This window comes from Glycine max, chromosome 15 (genome assembly GCF_000004515.6).
Source record: "Glycine max cultivar Williams 82 chromosome 15, Glycine_max_v4.0, whole genome shotgun sequence".
Classification (NCBI taxonomy): domain Eukaryota; kingdom Viridiplantae; phylum Streptophyta; class Magnoliopsida; order Fabales; family Fabaceae; genus Glycine; species Glycine max.
Window position 1 is genome coordinate 52,193,429 of NC_038251.2, and position 13,458 is coordinate 52,206,886.

Consider the following 13,458-nt stretch of genomic DNA (forward strand, 5'->3'; position numbering starts at 1 on the left):
ATGGTTGACTGGTGAATGTAGTAGCATTACTTTTATGAATCATGATGCAAGTGACAGGAATTTCTAAGTAATTAAGCAAGTGGATGTTTCAACTGCGCTAGCTGCAAGGGAGAATGAATAATTATTAGACTAAAAGTTTAAGAAATACAATAATAAGACTTAACTCCACGTTGACATTGACCATGCCCACAAAACACAATTTCCTTTGATGGTATAAGTCGCAACAGCATTAATAGGGCAATCTCATATTTTTGTCATATTCTACTTCAAACAAGGTTATGAGAAATATGGGAATGTCTTCGATGAGTTTCCTCATTGCTTTTCTAGGATGTCTAGTTCTTGCTGCTCTGATTCAAGCGCAGGACCAATCAGGTTTGATCATAACAAAACATAAACTTTAATATATATATATATATATATATCATTAGGACTTATTTGGGTGACCTTTTTCAAAATTATACCTGTTTTTAAGAGAAAAAAATTAAAAATGAAATGAATTATTTCATAAGTTTAAATTGATTTATACACACGTTAATTTATAGTTTTTTTGCATATTTTAGGAAAATTATATGGGAGGACTTTTATAAATTAGTTTATATAAATATGCATTTTTATGTTTTAGGATTCATCAGCATAGATTGCGGAACTCCTGAAATGAACTACACTGAGCAGTCAACAGGCCTAAATTATACTTCAGATGCAAATTTCATAAACACTGGTGTGAGAAAGTCAATAGCATCTCAACTAAGAAATGGGTATCTGAAACACATGTGGTATGTCAGAAGCTTTCCGGAAGAAGGAAAAAGGAACTGTTACAAAATAGAAATCACAAGAGGCACTAAGTATCTCATCAGGGTAGAGTTCTTGTATGGAAACTACGACGGTCAAAATATGCTGCCTCAGTTTGATCTTCTTCTTGGGGCTAGTCAGTGGGCTACAGTGACTATAAAAAATGCAACCATTGACCAGGCTGAGGAGATCATACATGTACCTTCACTAGATTACCTACAAATCTGTCTGGTTGACACAGGCCATGGGACACCATTTATATCATCTATAGAATTGAGGACTTTGAGAGATGACATTTATGTCACTCGATTTGGATCGTTGCAAAATTACTTCAGATGGGATTTAGGTTCTAGCAGAGGTTACAGGTAAAGTCATACTAGTTCTGCATAAGAAAAAAAAAAGAAGAAGAAGAAGCTTAGTTCTAGTTTTATCTCAAGAAATTACTATTTGATGTATTTTTTTTATGTCCTGAAATCATGATCTCTGAAAATGATAAATCCCAAGAATGATTATTATTTTTGGGAATGAAAAAATTTGATTGATTGGTCATAAATATTTTTGGAAAAGTTTCTTGAAAATAATAAATTTACTTGGTATTTTTATCGGTTATTTTAGTTATTTATCAAATTAAATTAAACCATCGAGTAACATAATATTTTTATTTGTAGTAAAAGGATACTTTTACTTGCAAAACTAAATTCTCACCTCTCTCCACATGTTCGCGAAAATCTGCACAGAAAATATTTTAGAAAACTTCTTTTACAAGAATCTTATCTTATTTTTTTAAAATAAATACTAAACATAATAAACAAAGATTCTCAATCAAAGATTTTCAAGAAACACAAAATTTCTCCCCTAAAATTCTCTCCCTAATTTTAAGGAATTCAAAATTTTTATCGTTTTACCATTAACAAAATTATTGTTTTTATCTCAATTTTTTTTATTTGTTTTGACAAATTTTGCATTTAAATTTTTAATTTTAACCAATTCTATCATTATTTTAAAAAAAATTGTAAATTTTATTCTATTTTTTTTATTTTGATGAATTTTACTTTCAACTTTCATGTTTATTATTAATAGACAAATAAAAGAAAGTAGAATATGTAAATTTTTTAAAAGTTAAAATAAAATGTGTCAAACCAATTTGTTGGGATAAAAATTGTATAAAAAATAAAAAATGCAACTAAGCCCGATTCAATTAGTTATTTTGATGATTTTTTCACAGGTACAACTATGATGTTTATGATCGTTACTGGAGCTACGGCAACATCAATGAATGGAAAATATTAAGTGCTTCTATTACTGCTGATTCTTTAGACCAGAGCCAGGATGATTTCAAAGTGCCAGCAATTGTTCTGAGCACTGCAATTACACCACTAAATGCTAGTGCTCCATTGGTAATATTGTGGGAGCCAGAACATCAAACTGAGCAATTCTATGTTTACATGCACTTCACAGAGATTGAAGAGTTAGCAAAGAATCAGACTAGAGAATTCAACATCACCTTGAATGGAAAGTCATGGTTTACAAATTTGTCTCCACAGTACCAAGGTGTCACCACTATCCGGAGCAAGTCAGGCACCAGTGGGAAAATAATTATATTTTCACTTGAGATGACTGAGAATTCAACCCTACCTCCCATCATCAATGCCATTGAAATCTATAAAGTTATAGAGTTCCAACAAGCAGACACATACCAAGGAGATGGTATGACAAAAAGAAATACATGCATATGATTTTTTTATCTCAGAACTCATCCAACAATGAGTAAGACCTAAGTAAAACATGAAAGAAATTTCCAAATTCACTTTAAATTTAAATTTAAAAAATTAATAAAAAAATATTTTTTCTATTGGTAAGTCTAAAATTTAAATTTTAGTTATTTTATCCTTGAATCAGCTTGTCTCATATCTAAAATTCATTTCTCTGGTTAACACTAATACAAGTAATCTAAATTATTTTCTACAATTTTTAATTGTATTTCGAGGAACAAACAGTTGATGCGATTACAACCATCAAGTCTGTTTATGAGGTGACAAGAGACTGGCAAGGTGATCCATGCGCCCCTATAGACTACTTGTGGCAGGGTCTGAATTGTAGTTATCCCGAAAATGATTCTCCAAGAATCACAAGTTTGTAAGTTATGCTTCTTAAATTAATATTTGAATTTAATTACCATACACTCTAAAATAGTTTTATTATTAATTAAAAATCATTATTGATATGACTTTTTAATTAATTATTATAAAATCCAATAAATTTATTATATACGATATCCTATGATTCAAGGACACTGTAAAACTGGAATAATAACATATATAACTATTGGTTGTGCATAACAGGAATTTATCTTCAAGTGGATTATCAGGAAAGATAGACCTTTCGATCTCAAAGCTCACCATGTTGGAGAACTTGTGAGTTTTTTTTTATTTTTTAATTTCACCTGGTCCAGTAAATGATGAGATCAGAAGAACATACAATTTTAAATATTTTTATTCTTTCTGCTATGTACTTAGTTTCAAGTTTCAACATGTCTTTTGGTACATGTGACAAGATTGAAAGATACTTTAAAGGGTTAAGTTATTTGTGTTCCAGGGATTTATCAAACAATAGCTTAAACGGTGAAATTCCCGAATTTCTGTCTCAACTACAACACTTGAAGATATTGTAAGTTGCTTTGTCAGTTGTTCCTGTGATCCTCTGTATCAAGACATAGAAATTGATATTATAGTTTCCATGTTTTGGCAGAAACTTGGAGAAGAACAACCTCTCCGGTTCAATTCCACCAGCACTAAATGAAGGTTCTGTCTCACTAAGGTATGAATCTTATTGAAAATTCTCATCAATCTTCTGTAATTTATAAATCTTTTGTAATTATTATTCTAGTGTGGGCCAAAATCCATATCTATGTGAATCTGGTCAATGCAACGAGAAGGAAAATGAAAAGGAACAAGAAAAGAAAAAGAAGAATATTGTTACACCCTTGGTAGCATCTGTTGGTGGGGTTGTGATCCTTCTGGTGGTTATGGCAGCTATATTGTGGACTATTAAAAGGAGAAGATCAAAAGGTGACACTAAAATGATAAAAGATTCGTAATTTTTATTGATAATTTGCCAAACTCACACAATTTATAACCTGTTAGTTTTCAAAAATATTGCATGATGTTTAACAGATTTGATGGTAGAAAAGGATCCAAGTCAGATCTCACCGCAATACACAGAACAAGATGATTCATTACTGGAATTCAAAAAACAAATATATTCATACTCTGATGTCCTTAAAATCACCAACAATTTCAATACAATTGTTGGTAAAGGAGGATTTGGAACAGTTTATCTGGGCTATATTGATGACACTCCAGTTGCAGTGAAAATGCTTTCCCCATCGGCCATTCAAGGTTATCAACAATTTCAAGCTGAGGTAAGTTGCTAATCACTTTACACTAGGTTTTTGAGCTAAGTAACAAGTGTATATGGTCAAAAATGGTTGTGATTTTGTTTACCAGGTTAAACTTCTAATGAGAGTTCATCACAAAAATTTGACCTCCCTTGTTGGTTATTGTAATGAGGGAACCAATAAGGCTCTCATATACGAGTACATGGCTAATGGAAACTTACAAGAACATCTATCTGGTTAGTTTCTAAAGAGATGTGATACACATACAATAATTTATACAACATTGTTCTTTGTGTCTATCTCTCTTCTCCCATCATTTATTACATTTTCAACTTCTCTTTTTTTATCTTTCTCTTAGTTGTACAATTTGATATACAAGTATCATTTTTCACTCCAAAATAAAATTAATTTCTTAAAAATTGTGCCAATAAATCTCCAAACTAGTTTTTGATTTATGAAACAGTGGGTATGGATATTTCCTAAATGGACAATAGTACGAGTCATATAACTTAGTCAACAAAAAATAGTATGTACATAAAGTTATTGAACTTGATGATTCTGAAGGTAAACGCAGCAAAACAAAAAGCTTGAGCTGGGAAGACAGACTTCGTATAGCAGTGGATGCAGCCTCAGGTCAGAAAGTACACTTAATTATAACTTTCTTCTCTTAACTCATCCTTTTCTCTCTCAGTATATTTTTGGTCTCAGGATTGGAGTATCTGCAAAATGGTTGCAAGCCACCTATAATCCACAGAGACGTAAAATCTACAAATATCTTGTTGAATGAACACTTTCAAGCAAAATTATCTGATTTTGGTCTATCCAAAATTATACCTACTGACGGGGGAACTCATGTGTCAACTGTTGTTGCTGGTACTCCTGGTTATCTAGACCCTGAGTGAGTACTTCAATTATATTGTCCTATTCCTATCCATCATTTTCTTGGAAAATATATATAGTTTTTTCTTTTACCAGCTAATGTTAGTTGTTAACTTTTTTTTAGAATGTTAATGGGAGAATATGAACACGTGAACTTTTCCCTTAACCCTTAGGAAATATTTATTTCAAGATATATTATTGCATTCTAGGAATCTCATTCCTAGGAATGATATGTTAGAGAATATTATTTCCATGAACATGTTTAGTTGGCATTAGTGATGGTAAAAAAATTAAATAAATTTCATTTAATTAAAAATAAAATAAAAATGATCATGGAAAAAAAGGAAATGTGAAACAGTGTAGTGGGGGAGAGATGATTACTCTAGAAAGTAACTTTCATACCCATGGGAATCAAGATATCCATCTCTTATCATTGAGATGTGAAAATATGAAGATTTTGTATTCATGTGAATGTTTTTTTTTTTAACTTGTACCAAATATGAGAATATAATGTTTCGAAGTTTACAATCTCAAAAATCCTTTACAAAGTTTCCTTAAAATTTTTCATTTTCAATCATCAAGTTAATCTTATAAACTTCTTAAAAATATAGTGATTTTAAGTTGGCTTAATTAAATGTTTTTTATTCTTATAATTAAGTTAGTGCGTTTTTATTTTTGATTGCTATAAATTCTTTTTTTTTTTTAATTTTAGTACCTGTAAGTTATTACTTTTTTAATTTTGGTTGGTGTAAGTTATTTTATTTATTTTTAGTCCTTGTAAGTTTATCCTTCTATAATTTTAGTCACTTTAAAATTCTAATTTTTCATTTATACTTTTCATAAGTTCACATTTATAGGAACAAAAATTAAAAAAAAAATGTAAATTTATAATGACTAAAATTAAAAAAAATGAAATTACAGAAATCAGAAATGAAAAATCACTGGACAAAAACATATTTAAACATTTTATGTCCACAAATTCTGACAAAATAAAATTGAGTTACATTTATTGTCTTTCAGGTACTACAAAACCAATAGATTAACAGACAAGAGTGATGTCTATAGCTTTGGTGTTGTTCTTTTGGAGATAATCACAAGTCAACCAGTGATAGCGAGGAATCAAGAAAAGATTCATATAAGTCAATGGGTTAACTCCTTGATGGCGAAAGGAGATATCAAGGCCATTGTTGACTCAAAGTTAGATGGAGATTTTGATAGTAACTCAGTTTGGAAAGCAGTGGAAATAGCAATGGTTTGTGTGTCTCCAAATCCCGACCGAAGGCCAATCATAAGTGTGATAGTGACTGAACTGAAGGAGTCTTTGGCAATGGAAATAGCTCGAACTAAATATAGCAGTGCCGATACAAGAGATTCAGTTAAACTTGTAACCATGAATCTGAGTACCCAAGTTGTTCCCCAGGCCAGGTAAAAAGCTTGTCCAAAATAAGGTGGTTTCCTCTTGACGAATGCTAGAATAGATCAAGCCACACAAGTGAATATGACCTTGAATAAGTAGTGAATAGGTGCTTTAATTTGCATGTATGTTTTCTGTGGGAGACTTTGTTTTAATAGTATACTTAATACTTGTCCTCCAAGTGTGTTAGGATTGGTGATTCAAATGGAGTGAGCAAATAGAAGAAAAATAAATAAGGAGGAATGAATATCATTGTATAATTGATCGTCATTGGATGCGATTTATAAAATAAGTTGTTTTTACTTTGTGTTTGTATTTGAATTAATGTAATGTAATTTCATATTTTAAAAATATGAATTGTTTGCGACTTCACGTACATGAATGCCTTTTTTTGAAGGAGTTGCTTCATAAGAAAATTAATCAAGAGATAAGAGGGTAATTTCATATACTTAAAGAGTTTTGAAATTTTGGGTTTAAAAAAAAGCAACAATTTATGTAATATCAAACTAAACAAAAAAAAATCTAACAAGATGCAAGGCAATTGATAAATAATTAAATTACTTAAACATGCTATATCATGTGACTGAGAAAGACAAAACCCACTTCAATATTATTTGCATATTTTATTAATAGGTGAAAAAAAATCTTGCCACCTAAAGTCAATTTTAAGAAGAAAAAAAATTCTTTAAATGAGAGAGTTATATATTAAACTTTTTTTTATCAATATATGCGATCTTTTGGTTAACATATTTGAATTTTTTTGCTATATAAAAATTAATAGTAATTTTTTTATACTGGTGGGCCTAAAGCTTAAAATTTAACTGTTTTACACTTGAACTGACCTAGTGCAACCTTCTCCGCATCCATCTTCATCATTTTCTTTCTCTTCACTCCTTTTCTTGTATTGTTTTGAAACCCATCAAACCTGTTACACCCGTGAGACACACAAGAATGAAGAAGGTAATTTGAGTTGAAAAAAACAATATCTATCCCCTTTAAGAAATCTCTATTTGCAGCTCTTTGAGTTTAATTATTTGGATTTTTATGATTTTCTCAAAATCCTAATGCTTATAAATTGGACATTTTGTTTAACCTCTTTATTTCTTATTCTTGATGTTTAGTTGGAAAATATATAGTATGGCTTCTCTCCCAATGACATTGGAAAAGATTGACTTGATTCTCTATAGTTGTGAGTAATTAATCTACCTAGTGGAATTTGTATTCGTATTTTTGGAGAGACGTTTAAATTTTCAAATTAAATAGGTTTCTTTTGACTATAGATTCAATGAGCACTTGAGAATGAAGATCAATATAAAGACCAATATAAAAACTATCTACTTGCTATGAAATTGATTCTCCATGGCTCTTAATAATTATGATATTGTAATTTAAATATGGATTTGATTTTTCGTGAGTTCTATGATACAACACTATATGCTCCAGCAAGGAGAGAATGCATGAAACCATATATGGATTTAATACTTATAGTTCCTATAGTTGTCGTTTATTGCAACGAATAGAGAATACAATTTATGACATAAAAGTGTGTTTGGATAGAGAATTTTAACTGAGGAAAGTACTTTATCAGAGAATTTGAATTTTTGTAATCTAGAATTCACTGTTCGAATATTTTTTTGTGAAGAATTTAAAATTTTGAAATTTTAAAACAAAATTTTAAACAACTAAAAATCTGGAATTTCAATTTCCTTCTAAAATGTGAGAAATTAAAATTCTCTTCTTACAGACTTCTTCAAAGTCTTCTTCAAGAAATCTCGTCTGAGCTCGTGGAACATTGATGGGTGCGAGAGCATAGTAAAGGAACACGTATAACTAGCACACCAACCATATATTTTCTTTTCTTTTTTTCATTCATTTTTTTTACCCTCATAATTTTAATTTTTTTTATCCAAACACAAAATTTTGAAAATAAAAGAATTTCAATTGAAGTATTTGAAATTCTTAGAATTCAAAATTTCTCAGAATTTAAAATTCCCCCTTCCAAACACACTCTAAGTGTCATAGCCCCATAGATATCTGATAACGGTTAAATATGAGTTATTTTGATAATAAAAATATATTGAAAATATCTTTAAAAATATTTATTTAACAGTTATCTTTGACTTAAATATTAAGATTTGATATTTATCTTATTTATGACTTGCAGATATGAAAATGAGAAATTAAAAGAGAAAAAGATCGAGAAAAATATTCAAAATATTAGGAAGTCTCAAGAAGATATGATTAAAAGCAAAACAAATCCAAAAGATATAAAAAATGTCAAAAAGTAAGATTTCTAAGGGTTTCATTTACTCCATTTCTTTCTTTCACCCCTCTTATCCCATCTTAGTTCTTATACACATCCATTGTAAAGCCCTTAATGGCCATGAGTGATTAAACCCCTAGTTAGGGCCTGACAGGCCTAAAGGTCAACAGACCTAAAGGTCATGCGATGTATGATGTACTCACTATTTATCAATGTTGTTTTCTATTCTATTATATTTTATGCTTTTATTTTACATTATTCATCTTTGGAAAGTCATTGCTAGGAATAGAATGATAATTTTATGCCCATGCATTCTTGCAAACATCTAGAATTCATACTTCTTGCATTTTATTTGTGTTGAGTCTCTGCAAAGAAAGGAATTTGGAAGATAGATAAATAAAATAGGTTTGTCATCGTGAGGAATCAGAGACAAGTCATTGAACAGATGTGGGTAGAATATAATCACTTAAATTAAAGAAAAATCATAAACTCATACATCAGCAAACAAGGCAGACCAGGTCCCAACCTTATCAAATTTTGATTTTATTTTATTTTTATCTTCTATTTTTATCTTTTACTTTTCTTATCTTTTATCTTCTATTTTCTTTTATCTTTATCATATCTTAATTTAAATATTTTATCTTCTCTATCTTCTATTTTTATCTTTAAATATTTTATCCTTTCTTTTAAATCATTATCTTATCTAATATATTTCTTTATCTTTATTTTAAATTCTTTATCTATTGCTTTTAAATTGGGTTTGCATTAATCTAAGTACAAACAAAGTCCTTGTGGATTCGACACTCAGACGTGCGAGTACTTTACTACTTGTGACAAATTTGGTACACTTACCAACGATTTAACAAGTTTTTGGCGCCGTTGACGGGGACTTTGTTTTTTGTACTTGATTATTTGCATATTCCAATTTTAAAGCAATTAGTTTTCACTTCTTATTTTTTATTTTACTTTTTTATCTATTATTTTTTTAGTTGCTTCATTCTATTTTTCAATTTTTCTCTTTATTCTTTTCCTTTTTATAAAAAAAATTAAGTTTAATTTTTATTCTGTGATAACGTGCAAGGTAGTTGTTTCTTCTGTGAACAGTGCACATCCCTTCTTTAAACTATTATTTTATCCCTAGCAATGACTTTCTTATGAAATCTTTTCTTTTTGTTCTATTAGAAGTTACCCTCTCCGAGCGTCTAACCCCTAAAATCAATGCATGCATACCTTCTTTACATCTTATTTAGAAGTTACCCTCTCCCGAACTTCTAACCCCTAACAGAATATAAAAGATGAATAATGCAAGATAAAAGCAAAGAAGATAATAGAATAGAAAACACTTTTGCATTGATAAATAGTGAGTACATCATACATCGCTTGACTTTCAGGCCTGTCAGGCCCTAACTAGGGGCTTAGTCACTCATGGTCATTGAGGGCTTTACAATGGATGAGTATAAGAACTGAGATAGGATAAGAGGGGTGAAAGAAAGAAATGGAGTAAATGAAACCCCTAAGAGAGGGGGTTCTGTGGTGTTTTTTTGCTTGGCTTGACTTCCTTTTTATAGTTGTTGTAGTGGACTTGAGTCTGATGTTAGAAATCTTCCTTTTTGACATTTTTGATATCTTTTGGATTTGTTTTGCTTTTAATCATATCTTATTGAGACTTTCTAATATTTTGAATATTTTTTCGATCTTTTTCTCTTTTAATCTCTCATTTTCATATCTGCAAGTCATAAATAAGAAAAATATCAAATCTTAATATTTAAGCCAAAGATAACTGCTAAATAAATATTTTTAAAGATATTTTCAATATATTTTTATTATCAAAATAACTCATATTTAGCCGTTATCAAAATCTCCCAAATTAAAACTTTGTTTGTCCTCAAGCAAAAACAAAAATGAAAGCAGGCTTCGAATGCTCCAACACTTTCAATAGCTACAATTTTTTCAAATTCTTTAAACATGCAGTACTTTATGCTACCTTAGAGTGTGAAATTGAATAGTAATTGTAACCATAAACCAAATGGGAAGATAAAGGATAAGTGTAACAAGTTAAACACATAAGCCCCATATTAAAATATGTGGCGGTGATGTTCTTTTTTAGGATTGCCTGAGCAATGTTTCTAATATCTTGTGAAAAATTAAACACAATTTCAACAAAATACTTAAATAAATTATAAATGTTAGTTTCAAAAACAACAACCACTTGCCAAAAAGGGTTTCCATGTCTTTCGCAACATTTCTTCCACTTTTGCTCCTCAATACCATACTTTTTATAAGGAGTCTCATCATCGCCCTTGACTTTTGCAAATGCCCAATGAGTGGTCAAGTTTGACTTAAATTGCCTTCATCTCATTCCTGCCAATAAAATGATCTTCCTTCTAGCATTTGATACATTTGGAATTTCAAAGTGTTCCTTCATTACAAAATGTTATTTAAGAGCTACTGAATAATAAGAATATATATGCAAGTTAAATACATCAATTACCATAACATAGAGAGTTTAGTGGAAATTCCAAAATATCCTCCCAACTCATCTTCTCAACTTCTAACAGATGATCCCAGTTATGATGCAAAATACAAACATTTTCTTGAGAAATAATTATAACATCCCAAATTTATGGACATTAGTAATAAACAATTCAGAGACCTTTTATGGAATAGTCTTTAATCTAAATGGTTAAAGGATACCCTTAGGCATTATTAATAATAGTTAGCATGATAGGATTTGACATACATAATAATAGGACCCAGATGGGCAAACAAGGCCCAAAATGGGTCGAGGCCCGCTAAGCTCAACACACACACTTTAAATAGAATAAGGAAGAGATAATTAGAGAGATAAACAAGAAAGAAACAATTAGAGAGAATAAGGAGAATGAGAAGAGGAAGAGTGAGAAGGAAAAGAGATCTAAAGACATAGTGCCCAAAGTTCATATCCATGTGTTCTTGGAGGTGAGTGCTTACTCCCTTGCCCATCCTTATCCCTTTGGTTTGTTGTTTACTCCTTTTTCCCTTTTGAACTCTAAGCTTGGAGATAGTAGGATTTTGAGGATTATGTAAGGTTGATGATGTTTTTGAGTCAATAAATTGGTTAGAAAGCATAAGGGATCAATATTGATGTGTTTATTGTGAGTTTAAATGCTTGGGTAGCCATTAATGGGGGCAAAAGCTTGGATTATTGAAATATAACTTGGTGCAGATTTTTTTTTTAGCTCAAGCTACGTTTCTGGCTGAAGCTAAAATTCATTAGGATTGAGTCTGCTCGAATTTAGATTAAACTATGATTATTAGCTTAAACTAAATTCTGGTTGTATTAAGTATGCATGAATTTAGCAATAGCCATGATTTCTAGCTCAAGCTAAATTCTGAAGAACTGGAATCTACACAAATTTAGCTCGAGCTAAATTTTCTAGCTAAAGCTAAATTGATGTAAAGTGCTACTTTCTTTAGAGTTTCCAATCCAATTCCAAGTGCACAAATTATTATTTTTTTATTGCTAGGATAAAGTTGATTATAAGTTGAGATCATTTAATTCATATTTGTATGTGGTTTTGGTGAAGCGACTATGAGAACTCTAAGTGTGGAATGTCTTACCTTGTTTAGGAAACTAGGAGTGGGTTCATAAAGGTGTCGAATAATGAATTAATGATATAATGAATGTTATGTGATTGTTTGAAATATTATCATCAAAGTGGATAGTAGATATTATGAATCCTAGCAATAAATGTTGAAATATATTGATTAGTCTACAACTATTTCTTCTACTATTGAGAACATTATATTATGTTGTTGTTGTTGATATGTATTTGGACCTTAAGTTAGGCCACGAGAGATGGTGGGTACGGAGGTGTTGTATCTAACACCACAAAGGATTCTAAATATGTTTTGTCGATGGTATACAATGGTTGCATAGTTGGTGCACTGACATATACCATTTATGCACTGTTGGTGCATAGGCTATGCATGGTCGGTGCATAGTGCATATGAGTTGACACATAATTTGAGGGTGTTAGCTGGACTCTCAACCTAGTGTTGGAGGATTTTGTGGTAGCTAATAAGAATGGACCTATATAATTGACAAGTGACAAAATTTCTATGGATGTATGGTCTTGCAAACCTACAGATGTCACTATCCACACTTATCTATATTCGATAAAACCACACTTCCTCCGTAGGATTAGCCCAAGAGACTCCCTGAATTGTCAAAAAATGAGACTATGTTAAGAGATGAAGCTTATGGGAGATTTCTCACATTGTGTAGAAAACTCCATGGAGTAGAGTTTGTTGTTAATGATGTTGTCTGCATCAAATGTGATGGTAACTGTAAGAGGATTTATGTTATGATGATGTTGTTGTAATAGATAAGATTGTTGAACTATGAAGTTGTTGACTATCGGTGTTTATTGGTATACATTAGTTATGATGATGAACTTTAATAATTAATTTATGAAAATAATCTTGTATATTTGATGGTTAATTGTTGTCTTATGGTGATTAGTTGGTGATCGAACTAGGAAGATGGTATCTATAAAAGAACATGTTTGAGATGACTTTATATAAATAGTGTTTTGTTATAATTCCTAGAAATTATATACAATATTTTCTAAATTTATAAAGTTTAGTTTTCTTCTATTTATCTTGATTGGAATATGTTTATGTTAAGTGAATGGATGAGTCTAACTTAGTGATGTATATAATTGTTGGGAATAA

The 13,458-nt window shown here is 30.3% G+C and overlaps 1 protein-coding gene across 1 annotated transcript; it reads left to right on the plus strand.

The window, feature by feature from the left end:
• Positions 1-219: 219 nt before the first annotated feature.
• Positions 220-6,804, plus strand: LOC100818475 (LRR receptor-like serine/threonine-protein kinase IOS1). The gene is made up of 13 exons (XM_006598169.4): positions 220-372; positions 623-1,154; positions 2,015-2,496; positions 2,787-2,925; positions 3,132-3,203; positions 3,385-3,456; positions 3,538-3,606; positions 3,676-3,857; positions 3,963-4,210; positions 4,296-4,422; positions 4,751-4,819; positions 4,895-5,084; positions 6,086-6,804. The coding sequence occupies exons 1-13, from the start codon at positions 279-281 to the stop codon at positions 6,492-6,494; spliced, it is 2,685 nt and encodes an 894-aa protein (XP_006598232.2). The 5' UTR covers positions 220-278; the 3' UTR covers positions 6,495-6,804.
• Positions 6,805-13,458: the final 6,654 nt, after the last annotated feature.

Coding starts and splice junctions, on each gene's coding strand:
- LOC100818475 (XM_006598169.4), top strand. CDS start 279: ATGAGAAATATGGGAATGTCTTCGATGAGTTTCCTCATTGCTTTTCTA. Junction 2,497..2,786: donor AGACACATACCAAGGAGATG/GTATGACAAAAA, acceptor AGGAACAAACAG/TTGATGCGATTACAACCATC. Junction 3,858..3,962: donor TAAAAGGAGAAGATCAAAAG/GTGACACTAAAA, acceptor GATGTTTAACAG/ATTTGATGGTAGAAAAGGAT.